The sequence below is a fragment of the Herpailurus yagouaroundi genome, unplaced genomic scaffold (assembly GCF_014898765.1).
Source record: "Herpailurus yagouaroundi ecotype Mexico unplaced genomic scaffold, PumYag 206, whole genome shotgun sequence".
Lineage (NCBI taxonomy): Eukaryota > Metazoa > Chordata > Mammalia > Carnivora > Felidae > Herpailurus > Herpailurus yagouaroundi.
This window is the reverse complement of record NW_024412437.1, coordinates 2,146,524-2,165,633: the sequence shown is the minus strand read 5'-3', so window position 1 is coordinate 2,165,633 and position 19,110 is coordinate 2,146,524. Positions and strand designations below refer to the sequence as shown.

General features: G+C 40.8%; 1 protein-coding gene across 1 annotated transcript in view; it reads left to right on the top strand.

Annotated features, from left to right (window-relative positions):
* BPTF (bromodomain PHD finger transcription factor) overlaps nucleotides 1-19,110 on the top strand; it is a 150,931-nt gene that overhangs the window by 107,801 nt on the left and 24,020 nt on the right. The window contains exons 19-26 of the mRNA XM_040451995.1: nucleotides 921-1,167; nucleotides 1,909-2,060; nucleotides 2,972-3,080; nucleotides 9,370-9,587; nucleotides 12,432-12,654; nucleotides 13,333-14,255; nucleotides 15,846-15,928; nucleotides 16,242-16,467. Of these exons, the coding sequence (XP_040307929.1) occupies nucleotides 921-1,167; nucleotides 1,909-2,060; nucleotides 2,972-3,080; nucleotides 9,370-9,587; nucleotides 12,432-12,654; nucleotides 13,333-14,255; nucleotides 15,846-15,928; nucleotides 16,242-16,467 (2,181 nt within the window). The remainder of the gene's footprint in view (nucleotides 1-920; nucleotides 1,168-1,908; nucleotides 2,061-2,971; nucleotides 3,081-9,369; nucleotides 9,588-12,431; nucleotides 12,655-13,332; nucleotides 14,256-15,845; nucleotides 15,929-16,241; nucleotides 16,468-19,110) is intronic.

Sequence of the window (19,110 nt, the reverse complement as noted above, 5' to 3'; positions counted from 1 at the left end):
AGTTCAGCATTGCCATATTATCTTAGTACACCTCTCACCTCCAGCAGTAGCTAGCTCTGCCCAGGCCAGAGTCTTTCTGAGTCTCAGTTTCCTCATCTTTAAGTTATAATACCAGCAACTCTGTTGGGTCAGTCTGAGCATTAAAGAAGATAATTATGACAAAGCGTTTGCCATCAGGTTTGAAATCATTGGCACCTATGTTTTTTTTTTTTTTCTTTACATGTGGAAGCTTACATTGTCATGTTGGTAAGGTCAGGACATGTTAGCAATCTATGATGGAAGGTGTACAAATTGGCTTTAATAACCCTCTATTGTAATCAGGCTATGCTTCCCTGCGTAAAATAGTCTAAAATATTTTTTCTGTAAAAAAAAATGTTTAAACTGAGTAATATAAGAAGTTTAGAAAAGATGTTTTCTTATAATTTTCAACTTGCTTGCCTGTTTGTCAACTTGGATAGTGATTATTTAAATACTGACCTGTATTTTATAATTGGATAAATTAACACTACAGTAAACCAGAAATGTTGTACAGTTCCCATCATTTGCTGTGTGCTCTAAATCCCACCGCTGAGCCGCAAGGTGTTCCTGTCTTCAATAAGATGACCCGTGTCTCTTTTATTTGCCATCTGAAAGGTTGGACGTTTGTATAGGTTGGAAAAATTTGATTGTTCTTCATTTTTGAATGAAAGACTTACTACTTTCAATAAAATAGGTGTGGTTTAGAGTCATAAAAATATTGGCCTGCGTCAAGAAATTAAATGGAAGGGCAAATTTAAATACATAGGTTCAGAAATAAAATATTTGAGAAATTTGGTGCAGTTTCTTAGATTTGGAGAAACAGTGGGTGGACTTCTTGCAGAATGGTACTGTTTTTATTTGGAACTGTTTCGGTTCATGTCTTCTCTCCCTGACTTTTCTAGAAACGATTGGAACAGCAGAAGCCTACAGCAATTGCAGCTTCCACCACTTCCCCAACGAACAGTACGACTAGTACCATCTCCCCAGCGCCGAAAGTGATGGTGGCCCCCATAAGTGGCTCCGTTACAACCGGAACTAAAATGGTACTAACTACCAAAGTTGGATCTCCAGCGACAGTGACATTCCAGCAAAACAAGAACTTCCATCAGACCTTCGCTACGTGGGTTAAGCAAGGCCAGTCAAACTCAGGTACATGGCCGTTCTTAAAGAAAAGATTGCTTTCATTCAGGAAAAAGAAATTTCGATCGTTTACCGACTGAGATGAAACATTTCTTTAGAGAATTGTTTTCTTCCTGCAGCTGATTGAGCAATCAAGCTGCCACAGTTGGTTTGTTACAGATAATATTCATGATATGACATGAGCGAACCTCCTCTCTTCCATTATTTCCCTCTCAACATTTACATAGTTCACTTACTTTGAGTGGAGAGGAATGTTTTTCTTAAAAAGACAAGAATGAGCCACATTTCATGCCTTGGTGCCCTTCCTAGAAGTCACTGCGTTGCTGGTTATTTTAAATCTAAAGCTTATTAAATGTCTTATACCCCATTAGCCACCGGCACAGCTGCCACATCTGCTACAACCATTGCCAGCACAGGTCAGACGTTCCAAATTACAGGCAATCCAGTCACTATGGCAGGAAAAGTAATTACCAAACTGCCACTTCCTGCAAACAGCAAGATTGTCGCTGTAAATGTGCCAGCAACACAAGGAGGTAAGGGAAATGGGAAGAGTTTGAATTCACATTTGCCAGATCATACTGTTGCCATTATTTTCCATTTCCTTTTCACTGATTTCAGTCCTCGGACCTCACATTCTTTGTAGCCCACTATAAAACCCTGCCACACGTAGTTTCTCCTCAGAAACCCGGTGACACCTGATGCTTGTTACGAAAGGGGCAGTTGCTAATGACTTCTTCATCTTTTTTTAAGGCGTTGTTCAAGTACAGCAGAAAGTCCTGGGTATCATTCCATCAAGTACAGGTACAAGTCAGCAGACCTTTACTTCATTCCAGCCCAGGACAGCAACAGTCACAATTAGGCCCAATACCTCAGGCTCTGGAGCAACCACAAGCACTTCACAAGTAAGAATTCTTTACAGACTTCTTTTGTTTTAAAGCGTTAACCACATCAAGTTGAAGTTTTTAGAATGGCCCCTTCCAGGATTAATTTAGCTCCTCATCTTCCTTTACCTTTTACTCATCTATGCCAAGGTACTGACTTTTTAAAAAATCTGTTATATATCTAAGCATAAATGATATATGAAATGTTAATTTTCAGCATAATAGCGTATTAGTTTATGAATCAGAAGAAATGCTTTCTAGGATTCTGTAGAGGAAATTCCTTCATATAAAACAGCAGACAGCATTGGAGCCCCGAGGGAAACTTGGTATGCAACTGAGAAGTGGAATGAAAAATAGAATCCGTGGCATTAGAGCTCGTTGGTTATCGGCCGACACGCACACGTATTAGATACATCATTTCCTTGGCTCTGGTATCATGGAAAAGGTTTCAAGTTTTGCAGACTTGAAAGTGTTCTGGACGTAACTGTAAAACTGAAAACAATATGCTCTGTAGTCTCTCCTCTAAAACTGTGAAAGGACATTTGGTTTCCGATCTCGTATGCTGTGGGTGACAGATATGTGTTGGACCTCAGGGAGAACACGACCCAACATTTTTCTCTGAACAGCTACGGTGATTATAGGACAGAGCTTCACTGAGCCTTGTGCCTTCCTTCTGGTCTGTAGGCCAGATATCACTTGATATCAGTGACAAAGAATTTTGTATGATCTCATTTGGATTAAATTTTCTTCCCTCAGAATTCCATCGTTACTCTGAGGCTTAATATAATTTAAAATGTAATGCCCAAGAGCCTTTGTCATTTCTGTAGATGTAATTATCAACATAGGATGTTTAAAGACTGTGTTCTAAGTCCATCGTGCTTTTTTAGTCTTTTAAAAGCATTTTAATTCATTCTCCTTTGTGTCATTTATAGGTAATCACAGGGCCTCAGATCCGCCCTGGTATGACGGTGATTAGAACACCACTCCAACAGTCAACACTAGGAAAGGCAATTATTCGAACACCCGTGATGGTACAGCCAGGTATTCGTCCCTCCAGCATTTTCATTTTACATCTAAACATCGAGTCTGGGAAATCTATAATACTCTGTATTGGCTACTTTACATACTAGAAAATACTAATTTGGATGAATACTTCAGGCTGTGATCATATAGTGGTTACTGCTCTGCATTGTGAATGAGTATTAAAAGCATACTAAATTTCTAATCCATTGTGGAGTACATTCATAGATGTTATTTCATCTCTGGCTGTGCTGATGAGAGAAAATAGATCCAAGTTTGCTTAATAAAAATGTTTTAAAAACCTCTAGTAGATGGACTATATACTAATTCAAGTCATTGGAATAAAGAAAATGAGGAAAGACAACAGTCTGTTTGGCAAAAGACGGAGATAAAATCAAGGAAACAGCTAAGAAGCATTTTTTTTTAAATTTTTTTTTAACGTTTATTTATTTTTTTGGGACAGAGAGAGACAGAGCATGAACGGGGGAGGGGCAGAGAGAGAGGGAGACACAGAATCGGAAACAGGGTCCAGGCTCTGAGCCATCAGCCCAGAGCCCGACGCGGGGCTCGAACTCACGGACCGCGAGATCGTGACCTGGCTGAAGTCGGACGCTTAACCAACTGCGCCACCCAGGCGCCCCTCTAAGAAGCATTTAAATGGAAAGCATATAAAAAAGATTACAGAGACAGTGTCAGCCTTTCGTTAATGTGAATAAGTTAAAGCTGCCATATTGAAAGCTGAACGCTAAAAGATTGAACAGAAAATCCCAATTGTACATTTACGAGAAACATACCTAAAGTTGAATTACTACAAAAGGTACACAATAATAAGATGGGCAAAGACCAAAAAAAGAAAGAAAGAAAGAAAGAAAGGGGGATGAGGTTTGGGGGCGGAAGATAAGGATTACCCTACTAATATTGAGCAGAGTAGAAGCCTGTGATTTTCACATTGTCTTAAAGGTAAAAACTTGCAACGAAGGTGTAATTTGGGAACTTTAAGAACCAAATAAGATCACATTGGAGCGTATAAAGCAAAAACTATTTGATATGAAGGAGGGATTAGCAGGAGCGTTGTAGACGAGAAACAGGCTGCATGTCAACTGTTCAACCTTCAGGAATGCACATTGGTTTTAAATATTTATGGGCTGTTTGTACCAAAATGGTCACATAATGAGTCATAGTAAAACCTGATGAATTCTTTCCAAACAGTAGAAGGTGTATAGGCAGGGGCGCCTGGGTGGCGCAGTCGGTTGGGCGTCCGACTTCAGCCAGGTCACGATCTCGCGGTCCGTGAGTTCGAGCCCCGCGTCAGGCTCTGGGCTGATGGCTCAGAGCCTGGAGCCTGCTTCCGATTCTGTGTCTCCCTCTCTCTCTGCCCCTCCCCCGTTCATGCTCTGTCTCTCTCTGTCCCAAAAATAAATAAAAAACGTTGAAAAAAAAATTAAAAAAAAAAAAAAAGAAGGTGTATAGGCCACATTCTTCAAAGTAAAGCAAGAAGTTAATAACTTATTCTGCTAATTTTTACTTGCTTGGAAATTTAAAAACGGGTGTTTTTATAAGTAACTTTTAGGTGAAGGAAACATCAAATGTATAGTTTCAAGCACATTAAGTAGCCCCTAAGTCATGCTGCCAAAGCTAAACTCAGAGGCAAATTTATTCAATAAATACTTGAGCACCTACCCTAGGCAATTAAAATACATTGGAGGACAAAACAGACCAAAACCCATATTCTTAAGTCTTTAAAAAAAATTTTTTTTTAACGTTTATTCATTTTTGAGAGAGAGCGAGAGAGAGAGAGAGAGCGCATGTGTGAGCAGGGGAGGGGGCAGAGAGAGGAAGACACAGAATCCAAATCCAAAAGCAATCTCCAGGCTCTGAGCTGTTAGCACAGAGCCCGACGCAGGGCTCGAACTCACAAACTGCAAGATCGTGACCTGAGTTGAAGTTGGACACTTAACCGACTGAGTCACCCCAGTATATGCTTAAGTCTTAATCAGCATTTAGAAACATATATAAAACAAGTCTTGAAAGAAAACAGGAGGAAGTAAAATAAAATACAAGTAATAATTAGGAAACAGAAAAGGGCAAGGTGCCTGGCTGGCTCATTTGGTAGAGCATGCGACTCTTGACCTGGGGTTTGTGAGTTCAAGTCCCACTTTGGGTGTAGAGATTGATAAAATCTTTAAAGAAAGAAGAAGAAGAAAAGAAAATGGAAAAGGGCACATGTTATTAAAATAAACCATTCTTTTGCAAGTCTCATCTTGAGAAAGGGGAACAAAATGCTGGTTTACAGAATTAGGAATGAGAAAAAGTGCTATAAAAATAGAATGAACTTTTTTTAATCAAGTAGAATTATCCTTCTAATAAGACTTTGGAGAGGGGTACCTGGGTGGCTCAGTCGGTTTAAGCATCTGACTCTTGATTTCAGCTCAGGTCATGATCTCCTGGTCCGTGGGTTTAAGCCCACATATTGGGCTCTGTGCTGACAGCACAAAACCTGCTTGAAATTCTCTCCCTCTCTCTGTGCTCCTCTCCTACTCGTGCTGTCTCTTTCTCTCTCACACTAAATAAACTTAAAAAAAAAAAAAAACAAAGACCTTGGAGAATTTTCACTATCCATATTCAGGAACTAAATATGTTTGAATAATGAAGCAGAAGTGTATACTAGGCTTATAAATTTCAAGTCTCGATGACTCATCTCAAGGAAAGAAATCTGCAAAGTTGCTAGAGGATTTCCTACAAAAAAGAATTCTAGACCCTGGTTTTATGGTAAAATTCTTTGAAGTGATTAGGAAGCAATTTCTTTCTTATAAGAAGTAGTTACAGGGAATAGGGGGCAGAAAAGATTAAATCTTTTCCGTTTAGTTTGCAATTTTAGCACAGTTCTAAAATGAAATAAAAAGTATTGTTTTGTTTTTGTTTTTAAATTTTATTTATTTATTTGGGTGGGGGGGAGACGGAGGGAGAGAGAGAGAGTCCCAAGCATGCCCCGCATTGCCAGTGTAGAGCCTGATGTGGGGCTTGAACTCACAAACTGTGAGGTCATGGCCTGAGCTGAAATCGAGAGATGCTTAACCAACTGAGCCACCCACGTGCCATTGTTTTGTTTTTTTTAAAGTCAGTTTTCTAAAGCCTAAACAGGACTTACTCCAGAAAAGAAAGTATGATTCATTATTTCACTTAATGCTGCAGCAACAATTGGTAAAATTCAGTATCTGTTATTGTTCAAAACTAGCTGTCAGGTAACTAAAGGGAACAGTAAAACTAATGTAAAGGAGAAAAACAATTACAGATGACAAATGATAAGAAACTTACAAAACAAAAAATTGGGTGATCGCAAGATGTACAGAGCCTTTTGTTCCCTTTTGCCTTTTGTTCCCTTTTGCCTTCTGTAGCTTCAGTTATGTGTTTGACTTGCATATGTGAGTCCGTAAATCCATAATTACACATGAGTGTGTCTTGTGTGTCAAGGAAAAGCCAGATGGCCAGTGGGTCTGGTGAGGCCCAGTGGAGACGAGGAGGAATTCTAGGAATCGTGGCCAGAGAGGTGGAGGAGGGGTGGATGTGTGTAGCGTACCTCTGATTGTGGTCCGATCGATCGGCTTATCCTGTTCCTCCCACCACACTAGCCTTTCCCAAAATGGAATCCACAGACTCCCTGGATGTGATACAATTTTTAAAATTAAAAAAAAAATGTTTATCTATTTCTGGGAGACAGAGAGACAGAGTACAAGCAGGGGAGGGGCAGAGAGAGAGAGAGACACAGAATCCGAAACAGGCTCCCGGCTCAGAGTTGTCAGCACAGAGCCCGACATAGGGCTCAAACTCCCAAAGCGTGGGATCATGACCTGGGCTGAAGTCGGATGCTCAACCGACTGAGCCACCCAGGCGCCCCATAACAATTTTTTAATATTTGAATTTGCATTTTGGTCATTATCTCAAAACAAATTAACACGTACATGTTGTTGGGTTGATGAGGGGTGGGAGGGAGGGGAAAGTGGGTGATGGGCATTGAGGAGGGCACCTGTTGGGATGAGCACTGGGTGTTTTATGGGAAACCAGTTTGACAATAAATTTCATATTAAGAACAAACCAACCATGTACGTGTTGGGGATCATCTGAATGACCATCGTATGATCGTTACCAACCCTTTAATCCATTTGTGTTTATGATAACATCATATCAGTACCAGGGGAATCAAGTAAAGTAATTTTTCATGCATTGTTCCTCAAACTGCAGTACAGGGACATAATGTGGGGTCCAGAAGTTCTCAAACTAAAGCACTTGACTTCACATGATGTACTTTGTTTTTTGGTTCATGTTAATAAATGGGAGAGAATCACGGAGAAAAGTTTTAGAAGAAAGCGTAATGATGGAAAACATACGCTGCTGGTTGTTAGAACATATGATACACGACCAGGATCAGCACTGGTCACCAAAGGAAACTAAACCAGTAGACTCACTTAAAGAGGCATTATATGTGAGAAGTTGCAGTGTGATAAAATTGTCATTTTGAATCAAGAAAGAAAGACAGTACTTACAGTAAATGATCCTAGAATAATCAGTTTATATTTTTGTGGGGGAGGGGGCTGGCTAGACATCTGCCAACATATATCGTAACTAAGCACTTACTTGGGAGGATAGATTTGATTAGAGAATGCAGGAAAATTTTAAAAGCAATAATTAAAGCCGCAATAAAGAAAACAGACACACACAACTTTGTTAAAAAGAAACAAAAGGCAGAATGCAAAGTAGGAAAAATAGGGGTACTGGGGTGGCTCAGTCGGTTAAGTGTCCAACTTCAGCTCAGGTCATGATCTCACGGTTCGTGGGTTGAAGCCCTGCGTCGGGCTCTGTGCTGTTGGCTCAGAGCCTGGAGCCAGCTTCGGATTCTGTGTCTCCCTCTCTCTCTCTGCCCCTCCCCTGCTTGCCCACTCTCACTCTCTCAAAATAAATAAACATTAAAAAATTTTTTTAAAAAGTAGGAAAAATATATAATTATAATTTATATCTTTAATCTCTAAAAATCAACTATAAATAAGTAGGAAACGTAGAGAAATGAGAAGGAGTGTGGAGAGAGAGCTCGCAAATGAAGCATCATGACTTGACAGGGATTTAAATGCTGACCCTCTATGGTAATTGAAGAAATTCAGATACCATGATACTATCAGACCGTTTCTGGTTGCTGGAATATTGTACTTTACCGATAGCACATAGGGTTGCCAGGGGTCCAGTGAAATAGAATCTCAGTAATGGTGAGAATGTGAGTTGGGGTAACCTATCTAAAATTCAGTTTGGTACTGTGTTCCTACTAGAAATGCAGTAATACTGAGAGGAGTTTATTTTAAGGAAAGAACTAGAAGTGCATAAAAATTTATGAACAGGGATTTTACCATAGCATTGTTTATTAAAAGATAAAGGGGAAGGTATTTGGAATAGCAGAAGACATTCAATGTTATACATAGGCAAGAATATTAAACACCATTCATTAAAAGAAATACAGAAATACCTATGTATTCACCTATGGAACAAAAGACAGAAGGTGAATGTAAAACATCATAAATGTGATGTGATTCACTAATTAAAAATGAATTAGGACATTATAAATGTAAAATTAGCTGCCAGATCATTACTCTTAGCAACTGTTCCACGGCAGGGGGCAGCCGATTCCACCTGTCTTTTCCTCCAGTTTCAGCAAGTTAAATGAGAATTAAAGTTTTTAGGAGACTGTTGAGCCATCCTAATTAAAATTCATTCATCCAGTAGATGTTTATTAAGCAATGAACTATGGATGCATTCTTTGAATGTTTTGCCCTAATACTAAGGATATAGTGATCTTGACCCCGTGGTTCTCCCAAACTGGTGAAAAGCTGTAGGAAGAGCTCGTTCATAAACGTGGTTGGTTCAGAAGAGTCCTGTTATGTTTAAAAGTCATATGAAGTCATCATATATTAGATTGTCATCTTATTTTAAATATTCCTCAGGAAAGGCAGCCTTATAAAATGGCTTATTAGGTATATATTTCTTCCTTCAGTCTTCCCTCTTGTCATTTTAGCTTTGGCCTCCCAGGAAGAATATTGTTTTTTCAGTCTCCTGCAGATAGCAGGAACTGGGGAATGGCTGTGTGAGCTGAGCGAGAGTAGCTTCACTGGCAACCAGGTGGGACTGTGGGCGTGGATATATGTCTGAGCACATCCTTGGGCTGACGGCATCATATAAGTCTTTTCGAAAACTGAGAAGAGTGCCTTCACCTGACGCGTTGACTGCCTGGGGGCATATAAGCATTCATAACGTTTTGCTGTTTGTGCAGGTGCCCCTCAGCAAGTGGTGACCCAGATCATTAGAGGGCAACCCGTTTCCACCGCGATCTCTACCCCTAATGCAGTTTCCTCAGCACCAGGACAGAAAGCATTAACTTCGGGAACATCCAGTGCAAATCTGCAGCCTTCACCCTCCCCGGCCCCTCGTCCCCAACAGGGACAGGTGAAGCTCACCATGGCTCAACTCACTCAGTTAACACAGGGCCACGTAAGTAATGGCATTTCATGGTAACTCTCTTTTTCCAGTTTTCATTTGTAATTCCACTTAGTTAACTCTAGAGGTGATCCGTTTCATTCTTGCAGTAAGTTTAAAAACAGGTACTTATTCTCAGAAGATTAAAATGTACTTTTTAAAGAAATGGCTGCCTTGTAGAGTCAAAAATACTTCTTCAAGGCGAGATATAATCAGTTTCAGTCATCTAGAGCCCTTAGACTGTGAGCTAAAACAGCCAGATGGATAATCCTCTTAAGTACCAAAACGTTATTAGTTGACCAATTTCCATTGGAAAAATAAGACTTGAGTACATCAGCTGCTTCCTTGCAAGATTCAACTGTTCTCAGTTCTAGTAGTAATCAGTAGGTTGAATGCAGTTCCTTTAAAAATCAAGGAGATTTTCTTATGGAAACTGACAGGCTGATTTTTTAAAAATTTAAAATGGAAGTGCAAAGGAGAAGGAATAGTTATAAAACTGTTGACGAACAGGAGGCTTTGCCCTGTATGATGACCTGATATCAAAATATTTATGATAATGCCTCACTCATTAGTACAGAAAGGTGCAGACAACTAGGACAGAGAGATGAATAGCGCAGCAGAGAATGCAAAAAGTGACCCATGCCTATGTGAACACTTGTTCCATGATAGAGATGTCATTACAAGCCATTGAGAAGGGAACAGACTTTCCAGTAAATGGTGCTGGGACAATTGAATTTATACGGAAAACTGTGAAACTGGGCCACTACCTCACTTCCAAACTCCTTTCCAGGAGGATAAAAGTCCTACCTGTGAAAGGTAAGAGTATAATACTTTCAGAAGATTAGAGAGAAGAACACCTTCATAACCTTAGGATAGGAAAGAAAGGCTTTCTTACTTACACACAAAAAACACTAACCATAAAGGAAAAGATCTATAAATTCAACTCCATTAAAAATAAGAACTTCATCAGGCATTATAAAAAGTAACACAAACAGACTGTTATCCAAAACACATGAAGAATTACTAAAAATAAGGCAAAAGAGCAAAGCTCAGTAAAAAAAAAAAAAAAAGTTGGGGGCATACAAACTTGACGAGGAGAGAAGAAATCTAAATATCCAAAATCAAAAAAACTACTGAACTCTATTGGTAACGAGGGAAATGGATATGAGAACCGTGTACATAAGAGGTTGGTATAAATTAAAATGTTGGTCAAGATGAAGAGCTGGCAAAGACGTGAAACAAAATACACTTCCATGTGCAACCGCGGTAGTATAAATTGGTTTAGCCGTTTGGACGACTCCAGGCGTGACCTGGCAAAGTTGAGGATATGCATACCTCTGGTCCAGGAGTTCTCCCGTATTCCCTAACGAAGTTCTTGTTCACGTGAGCACCAGGATAATGAACATGAGTCTTCATAGCAGCATGGTTCACCAGAGTAGAAAAGTAAGAACAGCCCAAAAGTCTGTCTACTGTCAGTTCGATAAATTGTGTTGTAGTCCTACGGTAATGAAAGTGAAAAACCGTGGCCACACAGAACCACATTGTTGAGCTGAGGGAGCAAGTATGAAACTTACATTATGATTCCATTTGCACAAAATTCAGAAACGGGCAAAACCAGCTGTGCTGTATAGGGATACAGGGCTGCTGCATTGTCCGTCGAGAGAAGCTTCGTTCCCATCATGTTTTTCATGGATGGCATTCTTGAAGTTGTGAACCTGTAACCCCAGAAAGGTCTGTACTTAAGCAGTCGCACTATGAAGAAGTGTGATGATACCGTAACAGTGAGAACAGTGGTTACCACCAGAGGAAAGGAAGGGAACGCAGATCAGAGCAGATCTCAGCAGGGACTTCTTGGATACTGGCGACAATGACCTGAGTGCTGATTTTATAGATGTTTACTTTATAATTATTTTTTAAACTATACTTGGTGTTTTATGCATTTTTGAATGCGCAAGAGTAAACGAGGGACTCATGAGTCAAGTATATGTGCATTAGTATATGAACTTGGTGGCGTCAGCCTGGGCTGTTGAGAATTTGGGGTGGGTTGTTTTACTTTGATTTCTAACTCTCCGCCGTGTCCCTAGTAGTTAATTTTCCTGGATTAACAAGTCCTGGACAGAAGTGGCAGTACATTCAGAGTTCTTAGTTCCTGGTCCCCATTTTGGTAACTACCTGGGCATTAGCGACCCTCACGACTTGTCGAAACCCTAAGCTTTTTCTCCTTCAGTGCACACAGACACACACCATAGGTAATCTGGTACGTACTGAAAAGGTGAAACCAGGAGACCTGGGTTCCTCATTTTTTCTCACCTTTAAGTTCATCTCTAGCTTTGGGCAAGTGACTTGAACTTTCTAACCTTGAGTTTCTTAATTGGTGATAAGGTTATAGTAATATTTTCTCTCCCCACTCCACGAAGTCACAAGTCCATTGTGAGAATCCAGCGAGACAGTATATACAAAGATGCTTTGAAAATTACAAAATAATACGAATATAAGATGGTTTAAAATCAGAATTTTGTGGAGACATTAGTCATTCACTTCAGTGCCCTTATTTTGTAGATAGTAGGGAAATTTAGATCTGGAGGAGTAGTGTTACTTGTAGACAGATACCTGGCTGTCCATTTGGAGAGCTTGGACTGGAACTCTGGGTCATTAGTTCATATTTTCTCCATTAAACAGCATCGGTCTTTCCAAATAAATATTCTTACTTTAGCTTATCTGAATTCCTTTCGATGCCGTTCTCTAGACCTTCAGATACGTAGTTTCATTACGTTAAAAGGATCTTTCCAACGTAAAAATGGTATACTTAAAGACTGATGCTTTGAACACTGTTTACCCGTTGTCCTTTGTTTTCCATAGGGCGGCAATCAAGGTTTGACAGTAGTAATTCAAGGACAAGGTCAAACGACTGGACAGTTGCAGTTGATACCTCAAGGGGTGACTATACTCCCGGGCCCAGGACAGCAGCTGATGCAAGCTGCCATGCCAAACGGTACTGTCCAGCGGTTCCTCTTCACGCCTTTGGCCACAACAGCCACAGCGGCCAGCAGCACCACCACCACCGTTTCCACTACGGCAGCAGGTAGAACTTGGGGTTATCAGAAGTGCCGCTTGTCATTGCACAAGTTGCTGGGCTGATAGAGGGAAAGGAGGCCCAGTGTTTATCTTTGGGAAGATATGCCTGAAGCCAGTGAGCCTAAGAGCTGTCCGGTCAACCTCAACAACATCTCTTGTTCCTACAGGTTCCCTGTCCCCTCCATCACCCCATAAAAAATACAGAAAATTGGGGCGGGGGGTCAAAAACAGTGGGTATCATGGTAACTGTGCCCACACTTGCGTCTTGCCCAGCCTTGTGGGCACCACTGGAGTCATGGTGCCTCGGGGGCACCAATGGATTACGCAGGTAATGTCGGGGAAGGTTGATGTATCCAGCTCATGGCCTGCACTTAGCTGCAGGTCCAGAACCACTGTGTTAGCCTCCCACTGCCGGCTGCCCTCACCACTCCCCAGGAAAACAATGAGGGTTTAACGTCAGCCTGTCCCAGAAGTCCTGGCTGATTTCTAGAGACAGGGCCTGGCTCCCCGGTTAGGAGAGTCCTAACTCAAATGTGTCTCTGGAGTGTCTCTGGAATGTCTAAGGTGTCAGTCTTCTATACTGAAATTCAGAATTCGCACCTTTAGGAAATCCCCTGCAGATTCTTCTTTAACCAAGGTTCTGTGTTGTAGAGTCATAGAAACATTTGGTCTTTCTTTTTCACAGGTACAGGTGAACAAAGACAGAGTAAATTATCACCCCCGACACAAGCCACAAGCTTGCCACAAGCCAAAACCTTGCCACCAGCTCAGTCATCAAGTGTGAGTCCTCCAGAAGCCCAGCCACAGACTGCTCAGCCTTCAGCTCAGCCCCAGCCCCAAACCCAGCCCCCGTCCCCAGCTCAGCCTGAAGTGCAGACTCAGCCTGAAGCTCAGACCCCAACAACTGTTGCATCCCATGTCCCTTCTGAAGCACAACCCGCCCAAGCACAGTCATCCAAACCCCAAGTCGCAGTACAGTGTCAGCCTCAAAGTAATGTCCAAGGACAGTCTCCTGCTCGCGTCCAAAGTCCACCACAGACTCGAATACGTCCATCGACTCCATCCCAAGTGTCTCCCGGACAGCAATCCCAGGTTCAGACTACAACCTCACAACCGATTCCAATTCAACCACATACATCTCTTCAGACACCTTCCCAGGGCCAGCCACAATCACAACCCCAGGTACAGTCTCCAACTCAAACTCTTTCATCAGGACAGACGTTAAACCAAGTTACTGTTTCATCCCCATCCCGTCCTCAGCTACAGATACAGCAGCCGCAGCCCCAAGTCATTGCTGTGCCCCAGCTGCAACAAGTCCAGGTTCTCTCTCAGATCCAGTCGCAGGTTGTGGCTCAGATACAGGCTCAGCAAGGTGGTGTGCCCCAGCAAATCAAACTCCAGTTACCTATTCAAATTCAGCAAAGCAGTCCTGTGCAGACTCACCACATTCAGAATGTGGTTACAGTGCAGGCAGCCAGTGTGCAAGAGCAGTTGCAAAGGGTTCAGCAACTCAGGGATCAGCAGCAAAAGAAGAAGCAGCAACAGATAGAAATTAAGCGGGAACACACTCTCCAAGCTTCTAATCAAAGTGAAATCATTCAGAAACAGGTAAAGTTATTAAGTAAAAGCAGCATGTTCAGTAGCTTGAATGATTGTGCTGTGCAGTAGACCTAGTGTTGGTTGTATCAGGTTTCCTACAGGAGACAAAAGTCATTGACGGTTCTATTTAGAAAGCAGCACTGGATTGACGAAAAAATACTGAATGACTGCCATGGCTTGGAACTCTTCTTGGATGTGACAATCAGTGCTTATTAGAAAAACTGCCTGTACTGGGGGAGAACTAAGATGGGAAGGATGGAGTTAGGAGTTTCCGCACCACTGATACAGGACTTGAAGGTCAACTAAGCTTACAGCCGCTCAGGCATCAGAAGCGCTCTGAAGTTATTTGCAGTTGTCACTCCTTAGTTTGCGTGAGGGACACATTACAGACAATTGAAACTCATTTGCATTTCTAACCACACCTTTGTTAGAGGTGGAGATTCTTCTATCCCATAGCTCAAATAAAAAGTGGCACCCTACAATAGCGTCTTAGTGAAGTAAGGCAATTTAGAGGAGTTGGAATCACTCTACTTAAAATGAAGTCACACGTACAAGATCCTGAAGCATTGCTGAGGGAAACTTTCTTGCGTCAACAGCGTGCACCACTCAGCATTAGTCAGGAGGTTGAGTGTGGATTTCCAGTGTTCCCAAGTCATGAGACCTGCGTTCAGTTCCTGGGTCTCCCATTCACAGTCCATGACACTGTCCTCTCTGCCCTGAGCTCCGTATCCTCGTTAATACTCCCTCTCTTGACAGCCACGTGAGATTATTGTAATGATTAAATGAGGTCATGTGTATAGAAACACTTTGCATTTTATTTTTTATTGGGATATGTTTGACACACAGCAGTGTATAAATTTAAGGTGTACAACACGTTGATTTGGTACACGGACATTTGGAACATGATTGCCATTGTAGCAGCAGTCAGCACCTCTGTCACGCCGTATGAGCGACATTCCTTTGCAGTGGTTGGATTAATTGAGATCTTGTCTCCTAGCACGTTTGATGATTCTAATGCAACGTCGTTAGAAGCACTTTTTAAACAACAAAGGGATTTTAAAGGCGTGTGGTAATATTCTTATAAATCGATGCCCTATGTGTGTTCAAATGCATTATTACCCAGCTTTTAGTACCGTGTAGTCTGTAAACTTAGAATTACTACAATATCTGTCTTTATTCTAATCTCTGTGCAAAGTGGGACGGGGAGGAGAAATTAATACCTAGGAAGAGAGCATAATGTTAACAAAAATGGCTGTTGCAGAGTGATAGCCGGGTTAAAATTACAGCTTCTATTCCTTTTTTCGTGTCAAACAAGTGAGTTAATTTTTTCATGCCTCAGAATCTCATTTATAAGATTATCCCTTTCGGTGTTGTTATGAGGAATAATTGAGGTAATGTCAGGTGCTTACGTAGCACAGTGCCCAGTGCACGGTAAGCACTCAGGCCGTATTGCAGCTCTAATTCTGTTTATGTTCTGACATAAAACTCTTACAGTTTTCTTTGGAAAACATACATGTGCTCAGATTTCTGCTGTTAATCTGTATACCAACATGTAGTCATTATAAAATATGCACTTTGGGATTTTGTTCTGTCCTGAAGGTGGTGATGAAGCATAATGCTGTAATAGAACATTTAAAGCAGAAAAAGACCATGACTCCAGCTGAAAGAGAAGAGAATCAAAGGTAGGAAGACATGTTTATAACCCAGCAACACAGGGTCTCATTGTACGTCGGCCTTTCCTCTTTAGCATGTACACGGACAGGACGTCTGAGTTTAAGTTTTTTTGTTGGTTTGTTTTGGTTTTTTATCTTGGCTGAAGTTCATTAAATGTGGATACTTGGCAATACTGGGTGCTCGTAACTGGTCTGAATCACTCTTGGAAGCTCTCCGGTCACAGAAAGTTTGTGTATCAGCTGTAGAGACATAGAAAAATGATGTCTTGAGCTTTTCAGAATGACATGCCCAGCATTACATGGATTGTGTATTTCTCTCCAGAATGATTGTCTGTAACCAGGTGATGAAGTATATTTTGGATAAGATAGATAAAGAAGAAAAACAGGCAGCAAAAAAACGGAAGCGCGAAGAGAGTGTGGAACAGAAACGTAGCAAGCAGAATGCCACCAAGCTCTCCGCGCTGCTCTTCAAACACAAAGAACAACTCAAAGCGGAAATACTAAAAAAGAGAGCGCTCCTGGACAAAGACCTACAAATTCAAGTGCAGGTAAGAAAGGATTTCCTTTCTGTCCATGGCCAGTGCTTAGCATGTCATTATATTCTTTTTTTTTTTTTTTTTCCCTTGCCTCTTTGGTTACGCTTTACATTTCAGCTAGTTTCTAGAACTTAACATTTTTGTGCATAAACTAAAAGCAGTGGGACACATGTCTTTTCAAACACGACAGAGCTTTTATATCTGAAGGCATCTAGTAATCGCTCAAGTAACCACTCTAAGAGAGGTCAGTCAGGGGCGCCTGGGTGGCGCAGTCGGTTAAGCGTCCGACTTCAGCCAGGTCACGATCTCGCGGTCCGTGAGTTCGAGCCCCGCGTCAGGCTCTGGGCTGATGGCTCAGAGCCTGGAGCCTGTTTCCGGTTCTGTGTCTCCCTCTCTCTCTGCCCCTCCCCCATTCATGCTCTGTCTCTCTCTGTCCCAAAAATAAATAAATGTTGAAAAAAAAAATTGTTTAAAAATTTAAAAAAAAAAAAAAACAAAAACAAAAAATAAGAGAGGTCAGTCTATTGATTTAAAGAAAAACATTTTGAGCACCTTCTTGGGGATAGCGTTTATTCTCTATGACATAGTCTCGCCAAAAGTTATCAGAAGCCAAGTTTCATGAGAAAGGTAGACCAAGAACTACAAAACAATGTCGGAAGAATGAAAAATAAAGAGTGCCCATTAAATAAACGGCATCTGGGTGGCTTAGTCAGTTAAGCATCCAACAATAGGTTTTGGCTCGGGTCGTGATGGTTCATGGTTCATGGGTTCAAGCCCCACATTGGGCTCTGCGCTGATAGTGTGGAACCTGTTTGGGATATTCTCTCTCTCTCTCTCTCTCTCTCTCTCTCTCTCTCTCAAAATAAATAAATAAACTTAAAAAAAAAAAAGGAGAAGAAGAAGAGCACCCATTAAATAAGACCCCGTATTTTCTTGTCTTGTAACTGATCCTGTAGGCATTGCTAACCCTCTGCTTGCTTAGGGTTATTTAAAAATGAAAGAAGACATCTATTCATGCATATTTGAACAGCTTCTTAGAAGTAGGCTATCTAAAGCATACCTAAATGTGCCTTGTATATTTTAAAAAGATGAGAAGCATTTTTTTTTAAATTGATCAGCCCAGCAACCAATGGTTCCACAACTCTGAGACATTAAGAGACCTTCCCACTAAAGTCAAAAACCAGGTGACAGGGCCGAAAACCACCATTATTATTTATTACCTCCGGAAATTTCTAGATAGTGTATTAAGTCAAGAAAAAAAAGAAGGTAAAATGTTTATTGTATATGATACAATATTATATTATATTGTATATATAATATCATAACGTATAATATTATATCAACAGCCCCACCCTAAATTTTATGAGAGGATTCAGTGAGGTAGTCACTCATTAGATAAATGTCGAGACTACAACCGTTGTCAAAGGGCAATAAACAAAAGCCAATTCTTAATAGCAAATATTCCCTCTCACCTTAAATTAAGGTACATTTCATAGCAGGGGCACCTGGGTGGCTCAGTCGGTGAAGCGTCCAACTTCGGCTCAGGTCATGATCTTGCAGTGCATGGGTTTGAGCCCCACATCGGGCTCTGTGCCAAGAGCTCAGAGCCTGGAGCCTGCTTCAGATTCTGTGTCTCCCTTCCTCTCTGCCCCTCCCCTTCTCACTCTCTGTCTCTCTGTCTCTCTGTCTCTCAAAAATAAATAAACACTAAAAAATTTTTTTGTGTGTGTGAGATACATTTCAGGGCCCCTGGGTGACTCAGTTGGTTAAGCATCCGACTCTTGGTTTCAGCTCAGATCATGATCTCACGGTTTGTGAGTTCGAGCTGCATTGGGCTCCATTCTGTCAGTGTGGAGCCTGCTTGGGATTCTGCCTCTCTCTTTCTCTCTGATTCTCTCTCACTTGTGCGTGCTCTCTCTCTCTCTCAAAATAAATGAGTAAATTTTAGGTTTTAAGTAGGGAGGGTTTTTTTTTTAAGATTCATTTCAGATCAAAAATTTTAATGTAAAAAAGGAAACCATAAAAATAATAGAAGAAAACAGGCCTGTCATCTTTGTAATCTTGGAGTGGGGAAAACCACTCCCGCGCATTACAGATCTCAAATGCTTCAAAGGAAAAAGATAGATTTGAAGACAGAAGAAAAATTTTTTTGTTGGAATAAAGAAAAGACAATAAATAATATTGAAAAACAGATAGCAAACAAGAAAAACATTTTACGATATTTATGACAGAATTAGTATTTCTAAAATTTAAAGAGCTCTTTAAGTCAGTAAGAAAAAGGAGAACATAAAAACAGAAAGAAAAAGATGAACATTAGTTAACTAGATGAGGGGAAATCCTGTCACTGCAGTGTGTACTGTAAATATATCTTGTAGTTTTATCAGGGATACCTCAATAAAGCTGAAATTTAAAAAAAGAAACACTCCAATAATGTGTGAGACACACAATTTTCAAATTAAAAAATGCCAAACACCAATAAATGTACAAAAAGATAGTCAACCTAAATACCAAGGAATGAAATGAAAAGACTGTCGTTTTAGGGAAAATATGTATTTCCAGAGAACATTGCATCAGTGTATGAAAATTCTTTTTTTTTTTTTTTTAATTTTTTTTTTTCAACGTTTATTTATTTTTGGGACAGAGAGAGACAGAGCA